General features: G+C 45.4%; 1 protein-coding gene across 1 annotated transcript; it reads right to left on the bottom strand.

Moving 5' to 3' along the window:
- Positions 1–7,454: 7,454 nt before the first annotated feature.
- Positions 7,455–19,210, bottom strand: DDX20 (DEAD-box helicase 20). Its single transcript, XM_058660049.1, has 11 exons — positions 18,880–19,210; positions 18,502–18,596; positions 16,227–16,395; positions 15,536–15,650; positions 15,276–15,418; positions 14,755–14,893; positions 14,609–14,667; positions 12,573–12,655; positions 11,477–11,582; positions 11,271–11,372; positions 7,455–8,965 (listed from the first exon to the last, which is right to left on the bottom strand). The coding sequence occupies exons 1-11, from the start codon at positions 19,193–19,195 to the stop codon at positions 7,803–7,805; spliced, it is 2,490 nt and encodes an 829-aa protein (XP_058516032.1). The 5' UTR covers positions 19,196–19,210; the 3' UTR covers positions 7,455–7,802.
- Positions 19,211–25,080: the final 5,870 nt, after the last annotated feature.

The following is a 25,080-nucleotide window of genomic DNA, read 5'->3' as shown; positions in this document are numbered from 1 at the left end:
GAACTGGGTTGTATTGAGAGGGCAGGCAAAGGACTAGGAAAGGTCTTTCCTCTCAAGAGGATGGGCAGGGGAGCCACGTCAGGAATGGCTAATCAGCTGAGCTATACTTCCTAAGAACTGAGTAGGCTAAGGCATAAAGAAGCAGTAAGAACATGGTTGCAAACCCATTGCAGATTGCCTTGCTTAATTGGAAAACGAGTTCTCACAGGGTTGGAGACCTGATACAACCAAGCAGCTGTTTGAGAGTATACCGAGGGAGCATGTGAGTGGTTCTTGCAAAAATGAATGTTAAAAGTCACGTCCCAAGTTGATTACCCATTTTTTTAGGGACCCTAATGAAACAAATGTCTTGTGTTCCTTCACAAACCCAAACCCACATCATGCCAGGTCCTAAATGACTGTTAGACCATCCCTTCATCTCCATACCCTATATAACTTTAGCTGAGAATAAAGGATCCAGCTCACACTTGGTCCAACAGGCATCAACCCAGAGGAGAATGGCTCAGCGGCACACAGCCAAGCAACACTGTTAAAGGGGATTTGTAAGTAAACCCAAGGTCTGTGGGTGCTGAGTTTAAGACTATTGGCCCGATACTAAAGAATTACAATACCAGGATTTTCTGGGGGCCAATAGTTGTCTGGTGCAATGACTCTTGAGCTTCATGGTGTATGAACCACTTCAGCATGACAGAGGTTCCCAAAACCACTTATCCCATTGAGTCCCACTCAGCATCAGTGGGGAATAAATAGCAAGCAAACAAGAACCCAGAATGTTTGCATTCAACTGTGAGATGAATGCCAGCTTAGGAAGTGTACTGGTGCGTACATACCAGTACTAGAAAAGGTTAAATAATACCTAATTGATCTCACATTCAAGAAAGCTGAGACCCAGAGAAATGGCCTGTTCAAGGTCAGGCTGTCGTTGAATAGCAGAGTTGATAACCAGAATACAAGCCCTTAAGCTGTTAGTCTAGTTCTTTTTCTGCCCCACCCACTGCCTTTTAGAGTCTAATATATTAGAGAAGATCCATCAAAGAACTCATAGTCAGAGACAACGGGATGTGAATTTCAGTTCTCCTTGGACACACCCTTGGGAATCACGTGGCGGTACTATCAACCATATGTCAGAAGCCATCACTCCCTGGGTAGAACCAGCTGTGGACCATCAGTTATGTCAGAACTAGTTAAACAAGGGAATAGTCAAGTTTTCTTTATCAGACTGTTGACTATTCTCAGTGAAGAGAAGGCGAGGGCAAGGGCATTTCAAAGCAAACCCATTATAGTCTCTCTGATCCTCCCTGCAGTCTGCAGCTGCAGGAGGTGAAATCACTAATTCTTCAATAAGGAAATGAGTGGTCTATCCAATTCACGTGGCAAGCTTGTGGTAGAACTGAATGAAATCCAGGATGTAATTCATCTTGCTCTGGGATTTTCTTCCTCCGCATCCTGTTACGTTCTTCTGGGGCTGTCTCAGTGCATCTTAAAAGTCTGGAAGAGACAGCGCTCCACTCGGAGCTACCCTGAAGCAGACTCTGTCCTACTGCTTTCCTTCATCCTGTCTTTTCCTAACTAGTATCAAGCTCAGGACTAATTGCCTAGAATCCCTTCCAAAAGACCAACAGAAAACCAAGTTATTCTGAATGCCAGCTGAAGCCATTACAGTCACACAGAATTTAATAAAGCGGACAGTTACCATTGATCCATGACAAAGTCAGCACTGACATTTGGACAAGAGGAGGACCTTATCATCCAACTTTCAGAGTCTGATTTCTACTATTTGGGATTAGGTCATCTGTTAGAATATAGACAGGGGAAAAAAGTGTATAGTGAAACATGTGTCTGGAATTTTGTCCTTTTTTTATTGATTTTGCAGAAGTAGTAGTTAAAATTGAGCTAACACTAGATTTTGAAGTTATTCGTGGATTCTGATCATCCAAGCTCTTCACTTCAATTACCAGGTAACTGTTAAGGCTGAAGGATTCCAATGCTGTTAATTTAAGACAGTATATTTCCCTCCCATACTAGTTGGAGAGAGAACCCTGATAAATAGGAACTTGATGGACTTTTACTTTCCCCTTCTGTTCTCTTAATGAAATCTCATTATTTGAAAAAGCTTTAGTGACTAGATGAAGGAAAAACATGATTGTGATCTGGGACCCTTGGAGCCCTAACAGCATCATGAAAAGCATCGTTAAAACTAGAGTGGCCATCAGAGAATGGAACAGCTTTAAGGGGTTCCTTTTGAGTCTTGTTTTCAGAATGTTCTGTGTTTTTTCTCATCAAGTGTGGGAATGATGTTTATCTTAGTGGGTTACTTACCTGCACTGGTTGATGTCATACTAACCAGTGTGGAGTACTGACCTAAGTCCCAGGGGTGGGCAGGGAGCACTTGGACCAATGGACTATTTTACAAACCTGGGAGGTGGGAGGGATGGTATATTTTTGATAATCAGACATTCCAGTATGTTTTCCTTAGAGATCACACCCTCCCCCCAATTAATGTTATCGTGAAAAACATTAAGTGTGTTCTTTTCTATTTTCGTATGATAAATGGGCTTTAAAGGCTTACCAACATCACAATGGCAAAGAAGAAATATTCTGTACAAAACTGCAGGAAGATAAATGTGAAAACTTTCTATGGAAAAAAAAACCCAATTCTTGAGTTTCCTGTTGTCTTCTTTTGAAACTGTAGTGCATATGTTAAAACATGTATATCATTTACAGTATTGAGTCGTGTGCCACTGCTGTACCCGATGTATCCAATGTGGATTAAACAAAGTACGTGCCACAAACTCCAAAGTGACTATGAATGTTCTTTAGTGCCAGTTCTCCTTCCCTCCAAAGGCACCACTATACTTTGGAATTTGAACGAAGCCGCTTTCTACCCTGCTAGAGTCGAGCTGTAAATGGTAGCGGAGTACTGAAAGGTCTAATCATCCCATGCTCTTTTCTCTGACCCCTTCCCCTCAATCCTTACTGAAGTCAGCAACTGTACTTCTAGATGCTCCCTAGTTGGCAAACATGTAAAAGCTAAGTGTGATTCCATTTGTCAGTAGTGTTTTTTGTTTCTTTGTTTTGGGCCAACCCAGCACTACAGAAAAAAAAAAAATCTGCTTGTATCTATCAGTGCAAGTTCTGCTGAGGCATTTAAGTTGCATTTAAACCAAAAGGAAAAATCAAAAGTAAATGCTGCCTGCAGTCTGGCCCAAAGCTTAGAAAGCAGAAAACGGTTGCTCACATCTTTATCCCCCACTAGGTGTCACTAGAGGTCCACAGCTTCAATAACCTGGTGGAAAGCGACTGGAAACCAGGTGCCTGTTGAGCAATTAAAAACACCATCGAAGTGGGACGTATTTACTTGTTCACAAAGGTAATATTAAAATTCCATCAAAGTGGGACATATTCACTTGTTCACAAAGGTAATATTAAAATTCCATCAAAGTGAGGATAACCTCATGATGGATTCCCAATATCTAGAACCATCTAGAACTGTGAATATTAAAGATATAACCTTATTTTTAGAGATTAACAAATATTTATATTTAAGGGGAGGGGAAGAAAACCTAAAATTTCAGCTATCATTAATTACAAACACTGTAATTCAAGCTCAATTATTTGTAATATTCAGGGGTTGAGTCTACCTTTAAACTACATGTTTCTAAAAGGTTGGTGAATGTTACTGCTTCAACTGCTCTAGAAACTACTTTTAATTAAAGGAATTAATATTGATGTTCTAAGTCAGAATTGTACAAAGAAAGATCTGTATGTTAATACCACAAATCTAATCCAAGTTAAAGCTTAATATAAATATTGATAGTGTATTGTTTTAAAGCATTTGAAAATTCATTTAATCAATATATCCTGGGCTTCAACTAAATTACCTAGATTTATAAAGCCTCTCTATATTAAATCTGATTATTCTTTTGCTTAATTAGAGGATATTTCTTCTCCAGTATGAGTCATGTAATAATTGCATCTTGGAAGTGGAGGAGGGGACTGAAATCCTCGAGGTGCAGACTCTCCGTTTCACTGATGAGAACACTGGGCCATGAGTACCAGGTCAGAATGTCCTGGAAGCAGGGGCAGGTACCTGTGCAACAGTTAGAATTCCACCTGGAACACACACATCCCACATCAGAGTGCCTGGCTAGAGTCCCGGCTAGCTCCACTCCCAGCTTTATCCCATTGTGTAACCTGAGAAGCAGCAGCCATGGTGGTTCAAGCATGTGGGTCCCTGTCACCGAAGCAGGAGACCCAGATGTTGTCCTGGGGACCTGGTCCAGCCTGGCCCAGTCCTGGCTGTTAGGTGCAGTGGAGGAGTAATTCGACAGATAGAAAATCTGCCTCTTCTTTCCTGGCTTTCAAATTGAATTTTAGACAGGAAAAAAATATTTCAGTAAAGTCTAAACCAGGACAGGTGTTCTTTTTACTGTAATAGAGCATTTGATCTTTTTCAAAACTGTCTATGGTTCCTAAGAAGATTTTGTGGACATACACTCTGACAACTGCAAATAAAAAATCTCTTCCACATGAAAAGCTAAATCACAAATAGCAAATCCGCCACCGTAACCACCTCTTTTACTTGGGAATTTAACAGTTAAAATTTCCCTGGTAAATGGTAATGGAAATGAAGCAGTTAACGTTTTCTTATGTTATACATTTGCTCGTCTCCAGCTTATTTTTCTACAGAGAAAAAAGCAAACCTGAAGAGAAAACCCAATTAATTTTAAGAATACTGAGTAACCTCATCTCTAATTAAGACATGATGGTGCCCTAATTAAAGTCTTCTAGCAATGACAAACTGTGAACCTGACTGTGTGTTAGGGAAAAGGGTAGAAAAAGAAAGAAGCAACGACGATCTTATTTAAATGTGCAATTAAAATCTCTGCTGAATGAAATACTGGACCCAATTATGAATTTGTTATTGACAGTGTTCACTCATTTAAACAATGCATAGGGGGCACCAATATTTATGAGGGCATTTCGAAGAGCTCATGGAACATGGAATTAAACATTTTGGTACAATTTTGAAGTCCTGGCATAGTTTTTTTTAATAATACACATTTTAACTCTCTCATACACAGGCTCTTCCAATTTTTGTGCACCAAAATAAGCTCATTTCATTTTCCATGAACTTTGGAAGTACCTTCCTAGAAGTAAAGCTTACCATTGACCAAATGATACAAGTTACATAAAAGCTTGGTATCATTTCATTGCATGGACAGTAAATCACCATTGGGTGTTTGCTGATGCCCTAGGGGAAAGTGTGGCTACTACCTAATCAAGTAGGTCAAGAATGGTCCTTCTCATCTCTACACATTAAGGGGCCTTTCACCAAAAATCCAGTTTGCCATAGCACCCTTGGCATGCGCGGGAGGCCAGGTCTGGGCGGGGGCCTGATGGGGCTCTTGGAGTCACCAGGCACATGTAAGAGCCGGGTCTGGGGACCAACACAGTAAGGGCTCTCAGTAATCAGCCAAATGGATCCACTCCACCCAACCACATGGACGTCTGATCAGGCCCTGGAGCTCGTGCTGTGGGACTGGCCGCCCTGTTGCTCACTCCAGGTAAGAAAAGCAAATGTACCGGAATGCACACAAGACAGAACAAGCCTCCCTGATTCAAAAGAGGACATTGAGTGCCTCCCCAAAAGATGGAAAAGAGCAGGCAGAACAATGTCATAAGCCAAATTCTCCACCAAGCACTCACACCCGGTGCAACAAAGCAACACCGTCTCAGAACAATCGAGATTCAGGACATTCTGTTCCCTGTTAGGGTCCCGGGAACAAAATCTGAGGGCCATCTCTGTGCCCTGGCACTAATGTGACCTAGCAGCCGGGCGTGGTGCAACATCCACTCGCCCCCACCCCGTGCTGTGGTCAGAGGTAGAAGGGCAGGGTCTTTTCCTTCATCCATCTTCCCCCACCCCATCCCTTCCCATCCCAACAAACCCACCTGGAGATGGACATGGATCTGTAACCCTCTCACCTCTGTAACAAACATTCAAAAATCCAGCTTACAGAAAAAAAGTTTGGAAACTAAAAGCTTAATCATAACAGGACTTCCAGACAGCAAAGCAAATACAGAACTTCCAATTACTTTTTTCAAAATTTCAATGTCTCTAGGATACACCATCTCAAAAAAATGAGCTTCCTTTGATGTTGTTAACAGTAAAAACTGGGAAAAACATCTACAAAATGCAAGATTAGGACATAATGCGGGAAGAGCCTGAGCAGAACGAATTCCAGCTTCTACCAAACAACCTTCCATCAGACTAAGCCAGGCCTTAACTTGGGCTCCCTAGATGGGCTTCAGAAGGTCTGAAACCCTCTGACTACCTCCAAAATTGTGTTAATTAAAAATTGTCTAGGGTCACCCTGTAACTTTCAGATTCGTAGAACGCTCCAGGAAACAACAAAGATGAAGACTGCTACTCTATGTGAGCAATATAAATAAGTCACCCTTAGCTATTAATAGTTTTTATAATCTCAAAAACAAGTCATTCAAGATTCATGTGTAGCTGTTTGTTTTTACCAGAAACATATTTACTAGAAGGAAGTAGCTTCAAAATCAAATACCCTTTGGGAAAATCCAAAGCAGTATTTATGCCTTCCTGCTCAACCTAAAAGGAATACGGATTCTCTCATCTGTCATGCTACAATATTCTATAAAAAATATGCCTCAGGGCCCGGCGGTGTGGCCTAGCTGCTAAAGTCCTCGCCTTGAACGACCTGGGATCCCATATGGGCGCTGGTTCTAATCCCGGCAGCTCCACTTCCCATCCAGCTCCCTGCTTGTGGCCTGGGAAAGCAGTCAAGGACGGCCCAAAGCTTTGGGACCCTGGCACCTGCGTGGGAGACCTGGAAGAGGTTCCTGGTTCCCGGCTTCGGATCGGCACAGCTCAGGCCGTTGTACTCACTTGGGGAGTGAATCATCAGGTGGAAGATCTTCCTCTCTGTCTCTCCTCCTCTGTATATCCGGCTTTCCAATAATAAAATCTTTAAAAAAAAATTTGCCTCAGAGCCTGACATGGCAGCCTACTGGCTACAGTCCTCACCTTGCAGGCGCTGGGATCCCATATGGCCGCCAGTTTGTATCCCAACTACTCCACCTCCTATCCAGCTCCCTGCTTCTTCTGGCCTGGGAAAACAGTCTAGGACAGCCCAAAGCCTTAGAACCCTACACCCACGTGGAAGACCCAGAGGCAGCTCCTGGCTCATGGTTTCAGATCAGCTTAGCTACGGCCATTGCAGCCACTTGGGGGAGTGAATCAGTGGACAGAGGATCTTTCTGTCTCTTCTCTCTGTAAATTTGCCTTTCCAAAATAAATTTTATATTTATATATATATATATATATGATGTACCATATATACTGTATGAGGCATATTATATATGCCTCGGTGGAAATGCAGTCCAAGCTTTTTCTTATGAACAACTCCAAACACAAGCTAACATTGTTTTGCAATTCTTGGCTGTTTTTATTGAAAGTAAGCAGTGGTATATATGCCATCTATCGGTTTCTTTTGGGGACAGCTTCTAAAAAATAGTACCTTGGGACCTTAAGCACCATGTCCCAAAAATTCTGAAGAATCTGAAGTTTGTTTACCAAAGAAAACAGGGCTGTATATCTGGCTTAAATTTAAAACATTCTAAAAAACAGACAGGTCCTAGTGTACAGCCTCAAGTCTTTTCAAGTTCCTCAAAAATGCCAGTAAATGCCATTCTACTACAGGTCACGGAGGATTTACTTCCACAAGTATCCCCTACTGACAGTTCCTGCCGGCCTCAGGCACGGCCTGTGATCAGTGGTTACCACGCATCATTTCTTGTAAATACACAGTATGCATGTGATAGGCTCGCATCAAACTCGGATGTCTCTGAGCGTTCCAGTAATAGGACTGAGAGGCAGTAGTGTAGTATTCCTGCCATGCCCTGTAGTAGGCTCGCCAGTACTCTTCATAATTCTGATAGGTGTCAGAGTAACCTGGATGAGGTTCTCTATGGCTCTCATACCAACTACCGTCTTGAGGTTCCGTGTGCAATCGATGGGAAGAACGCCTGGGCAGGTTCCTCCGGCTCTGCTTCACTCTCTGGTGAGCCCCCTCTTTATACCTTGTTTTCAGTGGCATTTCAGGCGATTCTTGATATTCCTCTAGGTTGGGGGCTTCATTTCCATTCAGCGGTTGTTCCAAAGACACATGGTCATCTGCAGGAGTAAATTCCAAGTCTTTTGCCTGAGCATCCAAACAGCCTTCCAGATAGGACTTGTTTCCTTTGCTCTGGGAAGAAGTCCTTGAGCTGCAAGAGTCACTGTCACTCTCAGAGTCTCCAGACTGGCCACTGCTCGCCAGTATTGCCACCCTCTCGTCAGTCATTCTATTTCTCACAAAACCATTCTGAGGGTTCCCAGTTTGATCCTCAGGACCTGCGTAGTGCCTGATAATTTCCACAGGTTTCTCCAAACCCTCTTTAATGTAGTGTTCGTAATCCTCTACCAGTTCTGTAAAGGACAACATGCATGGCTGGTGGATTTTAAAGGATGCCAGACAGGGAATCTTGGGGAGGGTCACGGGTGACGCCTCTTTGACCCGCTGCTGATGGCTGGTGGGGTTCTCCACAGGGGCCTGGATGGAATTCATTTGCTCTCCAGGCTGCGCGTCACATTCCACTTCATGTGAAGACACTGCCTTTTCCACGACTCCACTCTCCGAGTGGCTTTTCACAGGAAGCTTTTGCTTAGTGTTATTTTTGGATTTGACTGATAGCGCAGACACAGAAGTACTTCCAGGGGAAGCCATGTGGCCACCAGGAGCTTTCTTTCGAGTATGAAAGGTTCTCTCCATTCTCTGAATTTGCTTCTGTACAGGCTGGGTAGGTGTGTTTGCTAAGTCCTGAGTGTGGCCAGCAGCTTTAACTTCTACATCCCAGTCCAAACATTCTTCCATCAGACCAGGAGGAATGGGATCTACATAAAGAGGAAGAAAAAAGTATTAAAAGTCAGGTTACAAATGATTAGCATTTTCTGGATGATTTCCTGAAATTTTCCAAAGCCAAATAAGTTTAGGAAATAAACTATGTAAATGATACACTGTAAGAAACTTAACAATATTGCTAAAGATCTAAGCAATTCTGCAATAGATATTTGCCTAAGAAACCTATTAAGATCCACCCTATACTCCCAAGCACTCTCTTCCCCTACCCCAATTCAATCAGAGCTCATTCCTGGAGTGATGTACAAGGCTGTAACTACTGTCTCATCTTTTCTCCACGTCCCCTTGCCTGCCCCCTCCCCTTTACCTCACTGCTGATGACAGCAAAGTCAGAAGCTTATCAACCAGGAAATATTACAACTGCTACTAAATCTCCCATCCTACATACCAACAGGGAGCAGTCACTCCCCTAACGGTGGAAAGAAAACTTCTACTGCGAGAAACAATCTATCAATTGACTATGAAAAGAATGCAACATACACAGACACTTATAATTTTTCTAAAACTCCGTGGCCTAAGGCCCTGTAAATTCCCTACTCCACCCAGCTTTGACAGTTTGCTTCCACCTGATCCTTTGGATCTTTCCAAAGTGTACTCAGTTTTCATGTTAAGCAGGTAAGACGTACCACGCTCCCATTTTACAAAGATCTTGCCTGTGCTATTGTTGCTTACACTCCATCAAAGCACACCACTAAACTCCCCAAGTCTGGATTCTTCAGTACAGTCTCTCAAACCTTTGTGGAACAGACTTTATAGACAAAAACAGACTCCTACTAGATACTATCGCTTGCTCACCTCACAGAGAGGTCAAGCTTACACCTAGCCCTGCCCTAGGCACCTCCATAAGTCTAACAGGAATACAATTCTCCCATGATTACAGGGTTCCGAGATGAAGACCAAATCAGCCATTTTCTAATAGCAAAGGCAAATTTTCCTTTATCATTAGATACTATGATACTGATACAAAATACTCACAAGATGAATCCACAGGATTCTCAGATTTGTGCTTAACCCAGCTTTATAAGAGATTTCAAAAATTTAGGGTCTGATGCAATGGCTCAACTGACTAATTCACCCCTTCAAGCGCCAGGATCCCATATGGATGCCAGTTCGTGTCCCAGCTGCTCCACTTCCCATTCAGCTTCCTGCTTGAGGCCTGGGAAAGCAGTGGAGGATGGTCCAAAGCCTTGGGACCCTGTGCCCGTGTGGGAGACCTGGAAGAAGCTCCTAGCTTCAGATCAGCTCAGCTCCAGCCACTGCAACAATTTGGGGAGTGAACCACTGGATGAAATATCTTTCTCTTTTGTCTCTCCTCTCTTTCCGATAAAAACAAATCTCAAAAAAAAAAAAAAAAAAAACCCTCAAAAAATTAAACACTTTGCTCAATAACTACATATTCTATTCCATATTATACAATATCATGTATGTACTATATATGTATTCATATACGTATCTATGTGCCCTATATACCATGTATAGTATATACTTGGTATAACATACTAAGTAAACTACTCAAGAGATCATTAACAGTTCAGTTTCAAAAATGCATTTTTCTATGATGGCACCTTAAAGCCAATACTACAAGGGCTGGCACAGTGATGGAGCCTGAAATGCCAGTGTCCCATATCGGTGCTGGTTCATGTCCCAACTGCTTTCCTGTTTCTGCTCCCTGATGATGGCATTGGAAGGTTGAGCCACTGCACCCACATGAGAGACCCAGAAGAAGCTCCTGGCTCCTAGCTTCAGATCAGCCTAGCTCTGGCCATTTCAGACATCTGGGGAGTGAACCAGTGGACAGATCTCCCTCTCTGTCTCTCTTCCCCTCTGTAATTTTCAATTAAAACAAAACAAAACAAAACAAAAAAATTACTATTCCTTTCTCATGGTTACAAAGAATTTAGCAAGAATTATCTCAAAGCAATGTAAAATACTCTCCCCTACACCAAAGAACAAAATCAAATTTCTAGGCCAGAACTAAAATGGTAAGTAGTAGAATATTTTTCATTTTCCATGTACCATGGCTAGTCTGAAGTCCTCTCCTTGCTACTTACTAGCTGTCAACATCTTTACTTAACCTCTCTGCCCAGTGTCTTTGCCTACAAAAAGCAGTTAACCATAGCACATACCTAAGAAGACCGTGGTGAGAATTAAAGGGGCTAACATTTACATAGTTTTGGGAACACTGCCCAACATATCATAGCACTTTGAGTTACCTATTATTTTCAGTATGTCTATCACTTCAGTGATTATTTTGACAGCAAAATTTAACAGATAAAATACCTGGTAAAAGGAGAAGGTTGATATTACATTTCTGGGCAATTTTCATCATCATATTTTCTTCTTCTCCCCGGCAACAATAGGTTACCGTCAATCCCAAAGTACCTAAGTGGAAGGAATGGTGAGCAGTAAATTATTTCCACTAAATGACAATCAGGTCCATCAGTTTGAGATGCCTCCACTTAGAGCAGTTACACTTTTCTCTTTACCAAAACGACCAGCTCTGCCAATCCGATGCATGTACGTCTCCCAATCCGATGGTACATCCAGATTTACAACGAGATTCACCTTCTCGGCATCAATCCCACGGGAAGTCTTGAATTGAAGAAAACAATCATTATTTCTTTGCAGCAACCGTAACATGGCCACCAATGCACACTCTATATATAACCAAGTGTCAAACTGAGGAGCAGAGGAAAAAAAGAAATTCATTCCTGTTGATTCACTAATTTCAAAAACCAAAGCCAAACCAAACCAAAACAAAACAAAACACTTTGCTCAAGGGTGGGCCCTAGGCACAGCAATTAGGGCACTGCTTGGGATTCTGGCATCCCATCTCAGAATGTCAGGAAGGAGTCTTAGCCCTGCTGAATCCAGTCCAGCTCCCTGGGAGCCAGCAGGCTTAAGTTCCTGCCACCAGGTAAAAGACTCAGATTTGGGCTCCTGGCTACAGGCTGGCCCAGCCTTGGTTACTGTGTGCAGTCAGAAAATCAAATCAATCAGCAGATAGACGATCTCTAGTCTCTGTATGCCTTTCAGGTAAAGTACAACTAAGTCAAGTAGGCCAAAATATGAGACTTTTTTCAAGCTTTTTTTTTTAATTGAAAGGCAGATTTACAGAGAGGTGAAACACAAAGAAAGCTCTTCCATCCACTGGTTCACTCCCTAGATGGCCACAATGGCCAGAGCCAAGCCGATCAAAAGCCAGAAGCCAGGAGCCAGGAGCCTCTTCCAGGTCTGTCACACAAGTGCAAGGCTTTGGGCCATTCTCTACCACTTTCCCAAGCCACAAGCAGGGAGCTGGACGAAAAGTGGCATAGTCAGCATATGAGCCAGCACTCAAATGAGATCCTATCCTGGAGCATGTAAGGCAAGAATTTAGCCATTAGGCCATCGTGCCAGGCCCATGAGAGACATTTTCAAGAAAGTACCTTCACCAGCACTGGACAAATAATAATCTGGTATTCTTGTTTGATACACCCACATTCTATTCATCTATTATTTTATAACAGATACAATCTGTATAGATGGTAATAGAACATATGTCAAGATGGATTAGTCACCCAAACTGAACAGGAAGTTTACCAAGTCTGTGGAAATGAGGACTCTACAATGGAACTGCTTCAGTTTAGCCATAGCATCAAGACGTTGATTCTGATTCATGCTGCCTAAAACACCAAACAAGACATATAAAAACAATTCAGCTAATACATATTTATCAGAAATCATAACTCCTACTCTTAACATTCTAAACACACCAACCACAGTTAATTCCATCCTTCTATGCAAATCTGGGTTAAAACCCAAAGTCAGAATCTTTTAAAATATGGTTTAGGCAATCAACTTGAAATTCAAAAATCAGTTTTAAATGGTGAACAAGTTATGCCACATGGCTCTATGTGGAGGATAGCATACTTCTCAGAAAAATAAAACTTCAATAATTAGTAGTTTACAATCCAGTGTTAAATGTAATCACCAATCAAAATGCTGGCTCAAGGGGTAGGCACTGTGCACAGCACACTGAGCCCCCACTCGGGACACTTACACACCATTCTGGAGTGCCAGTTCCTTTACTGCTGATCCCGCTTAACACATCCTGGGAAGCAGCACATGCTGCCTGGTCCCTCCTACCCAAGAGGGAGACCTGGATGGAGTTCCGGGCTCCCGGCTTCAGCCCAATCCAGCCCTGGCACTTGGGGGTAAACCATTACATGAAAACTATCTCATCGCCCCCTTGGTCTGTCTTTCAAATAGTTAAACAAATATCTTTTAAATGAATAAAACGTAATATTTTAAGAACTGGTAGACTCATTAAAAAAAAAACAAACCTTTCCTTTTCTTACCATAAACCATAATTACAAAAGCTCAAGCCAACAAGTTAAAAATCAATCTTCAGGGTAGGCATACTTGGAAAGTGTGCACCCCAGAGCAGCCAGCCCGAGTTTGTGTCCCAGCAGTACTTCTAGCTGCAGCTTGCGGCTGACATGCGCCCTGGGGGCAGCAGGGTCTGATCACTTCAACCATGGATCCTTGCCGTACAGCAGACCTGCGTGGATTCCAGGCTCATGCCTTTCATCTGGCTCAGCCTTGGCTGTCGGAGTGGCAGCAGAGAATAGCTCCATCTTAAAGGATCTCAGACCAATAATTCCTTCAAGTCTTTCATTCCCGTTAACCCGGCAGTAATAATTTAACTTTGTCGCAAAAACACAAGAGCTGAATTAATTTTGCCTTCCACACTATAGAAGTTAATTCAGCTAACAATTCTTAGCACTTTCACAATGACTGCGTAGAGAAAGATATTCCTCTTGTAAGACAACAAAGATTTGGTTCATATAACTAAGTTCTCCATAGAAATAACACAGAGTCTTTATTAAAAAATAAATCTCGGGCCCAGCGTGGTGGCCTAGCGGCTAAAGTCCTCGCCTTGAACGCGCCGGGATCCCATATGGGTGCCGGTTCTAATCCCGGCAGCTCCACATCTCTTCCAGCTCCCTCCCTGTGGCCTCGGAAAGCAGTTGAGGACGGCCCAAAGCCTTGGGACCCTGCACCCGCGTGGGAGACTCGGGAGGAAGTTCCTGGCTCCTGGCTTCAGATCAGTGCAGCACCGGCCATTGTGGTCACTTGGGGAATAAATCATAGGACGAGAGATCTTCGTCTCTGTCTCTCCTCCTCTCTGTATATCTGAGTTTGCAATAAAAATAAATAAATCTTAAAAAAAAAAAAAATAAATCTCGGGGCAGGCACTATGGCTCAATGGGCTAATAATCCTCAAATACTGACATCCCATACAGGCACGGGTTTGTGACTTGAATGCTATTTCTGATCCAGCTCCCTGCTTTTAGTTTGGGAAAAGAGCAGAGGATGGCTCAAGCCTTGGGCCCCTGCACCCACATGTAAGACTCAGAACAATATCCTGACTCCTGGCCCTGGATCAACTCAACTCCTCCAGCCATTGTGGCCATTTGGGAGTGAGCCAGCACATGGAAGTCTCAGTCTCTCTAAATCTTTCAAACAAAAATTGGAAAAAAAAAAAAAAAAAACTATCTTCCTTTCTACTAAAAAAAAGGGGGGGGGTTTCCCTCCAGAACTTGAACAAAGATTAAAGTAAAAGATGAACTTACCTGAAATGCACTCAGCAGGAAAGCCTTTAGAAGAAAGGAGGTCAGCCAAGTGTTGTGCCCTACAGAAAGAAAACCAAGGCTTGTCACTTTACAAATCTTGCCCCACACAGGCTCCCTCCCTCAGCTGCTCCTCCATGTCACATTACCTGCTATGCAAATTAGAGAAGACTAAGGCTTGATTAAACGGAACTCTGCTGAACAGTTCCTGCAAATGCTGAACCTTTTCCTCAAAAATCTTATGAGCCAAAGGGTATGAATTGACAACTTTGTAATACTGCTTCAGACCTACGAAGAAATCGAGTCATCAATTACATAGATTTGTTATCTCCTAACAGTAGCCATGAAGCAGGTAGGCACGGGCACTGCGGTGCAGCCGGTCACACCGGCACTTGCGATGCTGCATCACCCATCAGATGGCCAGATGGGAATCCCATCTACTCTGCTTCCCACCGGGGAAATATGCAAGGGTTCAAGTCCTTGAGTCCCATGCCACCCATGTGGAGGACAAGAGCTCCTGGCTCCTCGCTTTAGCTTAGCACAGTCCTGGCTGCTACAGCCATCCGAACAAGAAACCAACAGACAGCGATTTCTGTTTCTCCCTATCACTCTGCCTCCCAAATTAATTAAGTTCAAAAAATAACGTTAAATACTCAAAACCTGTACATACCTAGAAGACTTGGGTCACTGGAATTCAGTCTTACAAACGTGGGATCCCTCATGTACTTTGTCAAAGCATTGGCCAGAAACTCCGGGTAAGTAGCTGACACAGCCAACATCTGCTTGCTGGCAGGCAAGGAAGAATAAATCCAGCTGCGACAGAGAAACATACACAGCTCAGAGACTATTTAACAGTAAGCACAACCTGAAAAGCTAAAAGCAAAGACTTCTGGGTACCACTGTCATTGTTTAGTTACATATTTTTCTTACTTTATTTGCTCCTGGAAGCTGCCTTCTTCTAAAAGTTTGTCTGCTTCATCAAGAATAAAGAGACGTATACTGGCTGGGTTCAAGTAGTCCAGTTCTATTAGCTGCTTAATTCGGCCTAAATTCCAAGAAACAAATATTGAAATACTTACGATGTACCAAACTTCTATAAATCTCAGCCCATGTTTTACTCTATTTATTCACAGGCTGTACCTCTGAATCTCCTGGATTAATTTGTATTGTACATTTACATACCAAAGCACAATTAGAAATCTTGGGTTTTATTTTATCTAAACCCATGATTTTTATGTCATGTAACAACACCAACAATAGTTATGTATGGAAGACAAACAGCTTTGTTACCAACAACATAAAGGCTGATTCTAAACAAACCCTGGTCATGGTCAAGAAGATCAGGAAGCCACAGAACAGTCCCAGCCCAGAGCTTCCTTTACACCATCTCATTTCTTCTCATAATAGCCCATTTGTGTTTCTAAGCATTCTTAGAAATGGAGACTTCATAAACTCTGTCACTACAGTCATCACAAGTCTGTATCTCAGTAGCACAATGTTCTTAATTTCCAATCAAAGTAATTAGTAATCAGAACAATTCCAAACACTATCACATCTGAGTTATATTAAAAACATACAGTTCCTTAAAAGCCTTAATTAGCAGTGGACATGGCCATCTTACCAGGAGATCCAACAGCAATATGACACTTTTTAAGTCTGGTTTTGTCCTGTGATAATGGAGTCCCTCCGATAAAGACATGACATTCTAAACCTTCCATTTTTATTCCAATGGCTGTGATAACAGAATGTATCTGTACAGCAATTTCTCTTGTAGGAGCCAAGATCAAAATCTAAAAAAAAAAAGTAAAATATCCAAGGAAATTCGCATCAGAGCAAAATACACGTATACTAAGCACATGCATGATATGATGCACTGTTGTTTTGTTTTGTTTTTGATGCACTGTTTTTTAAAGATGATACTTGGGGGCTGGGGCTGTGGCATTACAAACTAAGCCAATGCTGTGGTATCAGTGACCCACATGTGCCCCAAGTGCAGTCCTGGCTTCTTCACTTCCCATCCAGCTCCCTGCAGTGGAAAAGGGCACAAGTGCTTGTGCCCCTGCACCCTGTGGGAGATCCAGATGAACCTCCCAGTTGCTAGCTGGGATCTGGCCCAGCCTTGGCTGCTGTGGCCATTAAGAGAGCAAGACAGCAGATGAAAGATCTTGTTCTGGGGCTCAGCGCAGTAGCTTAGCAGCTAACATCCTCACCTTGCATACATTAGCAACCTTTATGGGTGCCGGTTCATATCCCGGCATCCCCGCTTCCCTTCCAGCTCCCTGCTTGTGGCCTAGAAAAGCAGTTGAGGACAGCCAAAAGCCTTGGAACCCTGAACTTGCACGGGAGACCTGGAGGAGACTCCTGGCTCCTGGCTTTGGATCGGGTCAGCCCTGGCCACTGTGGCCACTTGGGGAGTGAACCAGCAGACAGAAGATCTTTTTCTCCTCTCTGTAAATTTGACTTTCCAACAAAAATAAATCTTTGAAAAAAAAAAATCTCATTCTGTGTGTCTCTCCCTCTCTGTGACTTGGCCTTTCAAACAAACAAATCTTCTTAAAAAATGAGTTTTTCAATGACTTGGGAAAATGTCATTTATTTGCTAATTATTTAACGAGCATCCTACCACAAGCTAAGATAACACAGTCTGTTCTGGGCACCTTCACTCTTGGACAATAAGATCTACAACAAACATATGGCAGGTAAACTCACAGCAAGTAATGAAAAGTATGACGAGAAAACAGGGAAAAGAAAAACAGGTAAATGGGAAAAAAGGCAGAATTCCAAAAGTGGTTTGGAAGGGAAATATCTTCCATCCTCTGGTTCATTCCCCAAACGGCTGCTAAGGCTGATGGCCAGGCTGAAGCCAGGAGATAAGAACTCCATCCAGGTCCCATCCAGGTACAGGGGGTCCAAGCACTTAGGTCATCTGCTGCTGCTTTCCTAGCTACATACACAGGGAGCTGGATGGGAAGTGGAACAGCTGGGACTCAAGGGATGTCCGTCAGCTCTGCAAGTGGCAGCTTAACCTACTGCGCCACAATGCCACCCCTACACTGACCCTACCTGTTCATAAAAATGAGTATGTATTAATTTGATGAACACACACAAGGAGAACTGTTTAGATTTTATAACACGTAACTCTTAAACTTCAAAAAATGAATGCAGCTAGTATGAGGGCTCTATTAGCTAATCCTTGGCCTACACGCACCAGCATTCCATATGGACACTGATTAGCGACCCAGTTGCTCCACTTCCCATCCAGCTCCCTGCTTGCAGTCTGGGAAAACCGTAGAGGATGGCCCAGAGCCTTGGGACCCTGCACCCATGTGGGAGATCCAGAAGAAGCTCAAGGATCCTGGCTCCTGGCTTCGGCTCAGCACTGGCTATTGCAGCCACTTGGGGAAACGAACCAGTGGATGGAAGATCTTTCTCTCTGCCTCTCTTTTCTCTGTAAATCTTTCCAACAAAAATACGCAAATCTTTATAGCAAATATATATATATATATATATATTTCATACATACATATTTTTTTTTCAAGGAAACCTAGAAGAAGGGAGACCAAGAAAATACCTTCAGAGAGCTTTGCGGACCACCCATCTTTGGCTAACAACGCAGCACCCCATTACTCTGAATCAAGCCAGAGGCTATCAGCACAGCCTAAATTCTTTTCCCTCCCGAGGCACGGAACCCACTAAGTTTTCAAGGCCACAGTTGCAGCAGCAAATTCCCTATCCCCACCACCACTCCACAGCCTCCACCTTGGCACTTTCCTGGGGGCCCCTGGTGGGGCTGCAACAACTCTTCACCAACTTCCCTTCCCTGCCTGGGCATGAGGGGCAGTGAAGTGCCCCCCACTGCATGCCCTCCTCCCCTCTGCACTCTGAGCTAAGCTCACCTGGGTACTCAGGTTTTCCAGAATCAGCGCGTCCAAGGCAATGGTGGAGAACACGCAGGTTTTCCCAGTGCCAGATTTAGCTTGAACAATCAAATCTGAGAAAAGAAGGGAAAGTAGAGGCATCCCCGTACAGACGGAAGCGGAGAATGTTTCAGGGAGGAATCGAACCCGGCCCCTTGGGTCGATGGTCTTTGGGCCCTGGGACGGCCACCTCCAGAGACCCAGTAGTCGGGGCCTGAGCCTCGTCCCTTGACCTCGTCAAGCCCAGAAGAGCCTCCAGCCATCTCCAACAGAACTTTACAAACCGGTTAACTGCCAGCGGCGGGAAGGCCGCGCGGAGCCCCCCCGCCCCTCCGGGGACCGGCCCGCCCGACTCACCGAGCCCGCAGCGCCCCAGCGGGATGGCCTTGAGCTGCACCGGCGAGGGTCGCTCGAAGCCCGCCGCCCGCAGCCCCTCCAGCACGGGCCGCGACAGCAGCAGCGACTCGAAGTCCGCAGGCTCGGCCAACAGCACGTCCCCGGTGCGGGCCCGAGGGCCGCCGAGGTCGTGAGCGGTCCGCAGGCTCCGCGCAGGCCGGGCGCTCGGTCCCTCGGCCGGCATCTCACTCTCCTCGGCCGGCATCGCGCTCTCTCCAGCCGCCAACGCGCTCTCCTCCGTCGCCTCCGCCATTCCGGCTTCAAACGCGGCCGCCATAGCAGCCGCGCTGCCAGATCTCGCGGTGCTTGAAAAGAGGCGGGGTTTCCTGGGAGCCAGTAGAGAAAAAAAAAACTTTATTGGTAGCCTACCCGCGAGGACACTGAACGCAGCGACCGAAAAACAACGTGAGCTGCGGAAGGCGGGAAGAGGAAGGAAGGCACGCCGAGCCGCCGCCCGCGGCCTGCAGAGGGCGCCGCGCGCCCACGGTGGGGTGGCGCCCGCCTCCCGCCCTCTCCCGGGCGGAGGACACGCGGCTGTCTTCCCAGGCCCTTTGTGACGCGGCCTTCGTCCCGGCTCCCTCGGCGACCAGGGAACGCGCTGCCCGCTCTGTGCCAGCGGGGAGCGAGCTGAGGACGTTGCCCCGCGTGCTGGCAAACGCCTGTCTGCCCTAGAGTTCTGTTGGCCTCCGGGTGCCCGGCCTTGTCGCAGCACCTGGTGCTCCTGGCGCTCTGACAAGTGGGACTCCCAAGCTCCCGCCTGCACCTGCCATTCCTCTCTCAGCTCAAGGCTTGTGCAGCATCCACCTCCCGGTCCCGTGGAGAGGTCTTTACCATTTTTCTTTACTAAGTAGATTTCCACTCGTCAATTTTTTTGAATGTGATTTGAGCAGATGCAGGGGCCCAAAGCTTTGGCCTTCCTCCACTGCCCTCTCAGGCCACAGGAAGGGAGCTGGATCGCAAGTGGAGCAGCCAGGACTCAGGATGCCAGCACCATAGACTATGGCTTTACTCACTGTACCACCACCACACCGCCCAGTTTTTGTTTTTTTGTTTTCATTTCAAAGGCACAGAGATGGAGAAACAGAGTTGCCATCTGCTGGTTCACTGCCCAACTGCCTGCCAAGAGCCCAGGCTGGGCCAATCTTTTGGGAGCCTGGAGCCAGGAACTCCATCTGGGCTTCCCACATGGGTGCAGCGGCTCATGAGCTCGAGACTCCAGCTATTGCCTCCCAGGGTGCTCACTGACATTGGAGGCTCTGTGCGAAGTACAGCCAGCACTGGAACCCAGGCACCCCAATGCTCTGTCCTCACGCTGGGCTCACCCCTCCTGTCTGTCCCCTGGCCCTCCCCACCACTCCGCAGACCTGACTGGGCTCTATGTTTCCGAGTACATGTCGTACTACTATAGCTAAAAACGTATGTGCTTAACCTAGGTCGCCACCTCTCCTGCCTTGTCTGCCCCATATCCCCAGTGGGAGAAACAGAATGCGACGCAGTAAATGCTCGATATGTATCCAGTGGGCTGCTGGAACAAAGTTTTTGTCAAAATCTCAAATTCAGCTATTTCTGGAGCCTAAGCCTGTTCACCATTCTGAATTTAAAGAAATTCTATGACCAACCCCAATTGTTCATAGAGTTATAACCTGGTCATTGTCTTCCACCCCCTTCTCTCTCTCTCACATACACACACTACCCCACAATGTTCTGGATTCCAGATGTAAGCAGGGCTTTGGCATGCTAATACCCTCGGGCAGGGGTTTTCAAGAGGTGTCCTGGCTGTTTGAGGCCAGATCCTGCCTCTTTTGCTTCCTTGTTTCATTTCCATCTCGTGGGTCCTATTTTACACTAAGTGATTCCAGCCCAGCTCTTCCCATCTCCTGCTGGCATAGTCCTACAGTGAATAAACTAGGAGTTTCTCAAGGTCAAGAGTGTTGTCACCAAGGCTGTCCAGCCCTGCCCCGGGCATCTGCAAGACTTGGTGAATACTAGGTGGCTGACACTGTGTGCCTCAGTTGAGTCTGACCCTACACTGGGTCAACAGTGCATACCGCAGAATTTCCCTGGAACCTATCCTGCTGACTGCCCAAGAGCCCAGTTCTCATCCCAGAAAAACAGATATCACTGTTCCGGAAAAGAACATGTATAGTTTCATAGGCATTCTGTTACTACAATGGTGACTTATGATATTGTACAGGCATAGATGTTGCAGTAATGTTGCACTACTATAGCTAAAAACATTAACAGATAAAAATTTTCCTTAGTAGTTAAAGACTGTAACAATGCCATTTCTTTTTTTTTTTTTTTTTTTAATTATTTATTATTTAACTTCAGTAATTACATTGTATTATGTGACACAGTTACATAGATACTTGGGTTCTCCCCACCCCTCCCCAAACCCTCCCACCATGGTGGATTCCTCCACCTTATTGCATAACCACAGCTCAAGTTCAGTTGAGATTTCCCCATTGCAAGCGTATTAATTCCATAATGATGTAAATTTTTGCTGATGGTATGTTGGAGCTTTCAATTGACTGGGATGATACTCTGCTGGCTCTGTCATCAGACCAGAGAGGGTATACCTAAGAAGCCGTTGAACTTGACGGGACAATAAGATGCTGGACTCTATGTTTGGTATACGCTTGCAACAATGCCATTTCTTAGTGCTATAAAGATGAAACACATGGAGCCAGGACCAAGGTATAAACCACCACCTATAGCACCAACATCCCATATGTGGTGATTTACATCCCAGCTGCTCCACTTCCTATCCAGTTCCCTGCTGATAGCCTGGGAAAGCAGCGAAGAAGGGCCCAAGTGCTCAAGCCCCTGCACTTATGTGGGAGACCTGGAAGAAGCTCCTGGCTGCTGACTTTAGACTGGCCCAGCTCTGATCATTGGCAACATGTAGGGAGTGAACCAAGAACTGGAATATCTATCTATCTCTATATCTCTCTCCTTTTCAAATAATTTTTTGAAGATTTATCTATTTTACTTGAAAGAGTTACATAAAAAGAAGAGTGAAAGAGGTCTTCCATCTGCTGATTCACTCCCCAAATGGCCATAACAAATATAGCTGGGCTGATGCAAAGTTGGGAACCAGGAGCTGCTCCCAGTTCTCCCACATGGGTCCAGGCATCCAAGCACCTGGACCATCCCCCACTGTTTCCCCAGGCCATAAGCAGGGAGGTGGATCAGAAGTGGAGCAGCTGGGGCTTGAATTACCATCCTTTTGGGATGCTGCGGCCGCCATGTCAGCCCTCAAACAAATGCTTCAAAGGTGAGGTGGTAGTAGAGAAGGTGAAGCGCAAAGGTTGGTGATCTTTAGGAACTGGGAAGAAGAACAGCAACAAATGCAGAAACATCCCGGCCTCTCCTAGAGTTAGACACAACGGGACCCCAGCCTCTTGTTTGGAAGAGCAACCCGACCCTCTCCTTCAACCATATCAGACTACACGAGGCTTGCGGTGTCTCAGTGCCTTGGTTTGTGCTGTTCCATCCACCTAGGGAGCCAGGGTGTGCAACGATGGAGTGTCCTTGCAATCAAATGGACATGGACACTCAGATGGTCCTAACCCTGGGCAGTGTGCAACCTTCTGAACCCAGAGGGAAGGGTAACAAAGCAACGTAAGGGAGGGCAGCGGCAAGGTGGCCACCCTGGCCAAGAGGATGGGGCGGGCAGGAAAGGGTTTATAGCCCTTTTTTCTCTTTTGACCTGCAAGGCAACAAGGATGGGCAGCAGTGTTTGCATTCAACCCACACACATCTGTTTATTCTTCTTCCGAACATCTATTACACTCCAAGCAAGGGCAGGAGAACAGAACCAGCAGAGACCCTGCCAGCAGGGAGGAAGTTGCTTGCATAGGTAACCTCAGGTTGTAAAGTGCAGGGTGCTCCAAGGAGGTGCAGCTGACTCAGGTGGGAGGAGCCAGGCAGAGCTCAGCAATCAGGTTTGACTGAGAATAAGACCCCTAAATAGATGTTTGCACCTTCAAAATAGATGTTCCTTTCACCCTGGCAGAGGTCTGGAAGTGGGTCTGACATGACAGTTCTGGCACACACCTAAGTGTCTGTTTGTCCCCAAGTAGTTGCTGTAGTTCCAGCCATCATGTCTTCAATCCAGTCAGGGAGGAGGAATACACAAAACAGAAAGTAGCAAAGGATGAAGATCCTCATACAAGTATCCCTTTAAAAATATATTTTATTTTTATTTCAAAGACAGAGGAGAGAGAGAGAGATCTTCCATTCTCTGATTCACTCTCTAAAATAGCCACAATGTCCAAAGCTATCCGAAGCCAGGAGCCAGGAGATTTTTCCAGGTCTCCCACATGGGTGTAGGCTCCCAAGGACTTGAGCCATCCTCCTCTGCTTTCCCAGGCCATATGCAGAGAGCTGGATAGAAAGTGGGGCAGCTGGCATGTAAATCAGTGCCCATGTGGGATGCTGGCTCTGCAGGCAGATCCTTAACTTACTATGCCACTGTGCCATCCCTACCAGTACCCTTTTTATGCACTGTTCTCAAAAGTTGCCACATTACTACTTGGCATTTCATTGGTCAAACTTTTGCCATGAAGTCACAGCTACCTACAAAGAAATTTACAAAATCAAGTGTCCGGATAAACACCAGCTGGAGAAGAGGAAGAGGGAAAATTGGCACTGAAGGCAGCCAGCAGCCTGCCCATCTTCCCAGAGCTAGCAAGAGCTACTCTGCGATCTGAAGATGAACAAAAGTCAGCCTTGTGCCAGAGAGAAGGAGCCTGAGGCTGAGAAAGATCGCAGCATGTTCTCCAGAAGCTTGTACTGCGATGGGGAGCGGGGAGCATGGGCCCTGAGGAGGCAGGAGAGGGCAGCTGAAGGCCGGGTTAGTGTCTGAACCACGACGCTGCAGCCTGAAGTCAATGCTGCCCTCACGTACCTCATTAGAGAGAGATGTCTTCACCTGCTCAGTCGCAGAGCTCACAGGTGGGACTGAGCTCAGCTCTGGCAGCTGACTTCCCCACTGAGTTTTCAGTAATCTAACTAGGCATTGTCTGCCTCTGCGGAGTTAACAGTTGACGTATGGTATCTGTGCGAGCTTGGAAGCTGATGTTGCTTTTAGCAGTGAGGTTTCTCACTACTGCTGCTACAGCTGCCCCCATTGATATGCTAATCAAGGGTGTTCCGTCCCAAGGTGGTGGGAACTTGTTTAGAGCCTTTCCTCTCCCATTGATGATATGCTAATCAAGGGTGCTAACTTCCCAGGTATAGGGGAAACCCATTCTTTCCTTCTTTCTTTGATCTTTTGGGTCCTGCCTCCTGTGTTACATTTCCTCCCTTAGCTGATTCAAGAGGTATGTGTTACTGATTGAGCTTGCCTTAGGTGAGACCAACGGCAGAATTATCTTTAGTAACACCCATTTAATCATGACGTAAAAAGTCTGAGCCAGAGTTTAACTGATTCTGTATAAATAAAACGGACGGCTTTATTGCTGTGTCCACTATCTTCAAGGAATTCTGGTGGTCCATCTCTTTCTTTCTCTCTTTGCGCCGACTCCATGCACACTTCGCGAATTCTGAACCCCGGGCCGGAGCTGGATTCCGGCAGGAAGCCCTGACGGGGGCTGATGCCCTCAGCTCAGCCCAGTGGACGAAGAAGGACCAGAACAGCAGAGGGGGGTGGCAAGAGAGCCCAGCTCAGCTCTTGGAGATATTCTGGGCACAGGGAACAGTTTGTGTAGAGGCGTGGAAGCCTGAGAACCCAGAATAGCCTGGGCAAGGTAAGTGGAGGCAACATTCTGGCAGCCTACGCAGGAAATGAGGCTGCAGCGATATTTTGGCCCAACTTTATGGAGCACCTCATCTGCCACCATAAGAAGTAGAAAACGAGACAATTATGCTCCCCCAGAGGGGTAGTGTTATGTAATAGCCAAGAGAAACACAGTTGAAATGCACACTGGGGCTTGAGTAATGGACAAGCTGAGGAGGTGGGATTTTTAACTCATAGACCTTAAAGCATCACCCAAATTTGTGATTTTTTTTTTGAAACACACACACAGAGCACTTCTGTTTCATATACTGGTCCCCTTCCTCAATGCCTGCACGCTCCCACACTGGTCTGGAACTACGGCCAGGACCAGCACCTCTATTCAGGCCTCCTCTGCGAGTGGCAGGATCCCAATTACTTGA

This window comes from Ochotona princeps, chromosome 2 (assembly GCF_030435755.1).
Source record: "Ochotona princeps isolate mOchPri1 chromosome 2, mOchPri1.hap1, whole genome shotgun sequence".
In the NCBI taxonomy this organism is placed as follows: domain Eukaryota; kingdom Metazoa; phylum Chordata; class Mammalia; order Lagomorpha; family Ochotonidae; genus Ochotona; species Ochotona princeps.
This window is presented reverse-complemented; position numbering and strand designations above follow the sequence as displayed.

Excerpts from the sequence above, each read along its gene's own strand:
- DDX20 (XM_058660049.1), bottom strand. The coding sequence starts at position 19,195 with ATGGCGGCCGCGTTTGAAGCCGGAATGGCGGAGGCGACGGAGGAGAGC. Across the intron at positions 18,597-18,879 it reads GCTGGGGCGCTGCGGGCTCG|ATTTGATTGTTCAAGCTAAA; the intron begins GTGAGTCGGGCG and ends TTCTTTTCTCAG. Across the intron at positions 16,396-18,501 it reads TGGAAAACCTGAGTACCCAG|ATTTTGATCTTGGCTCCTAC; the intron begins GTGAGCTTAGCT and ends TTTTTTTTTTAG.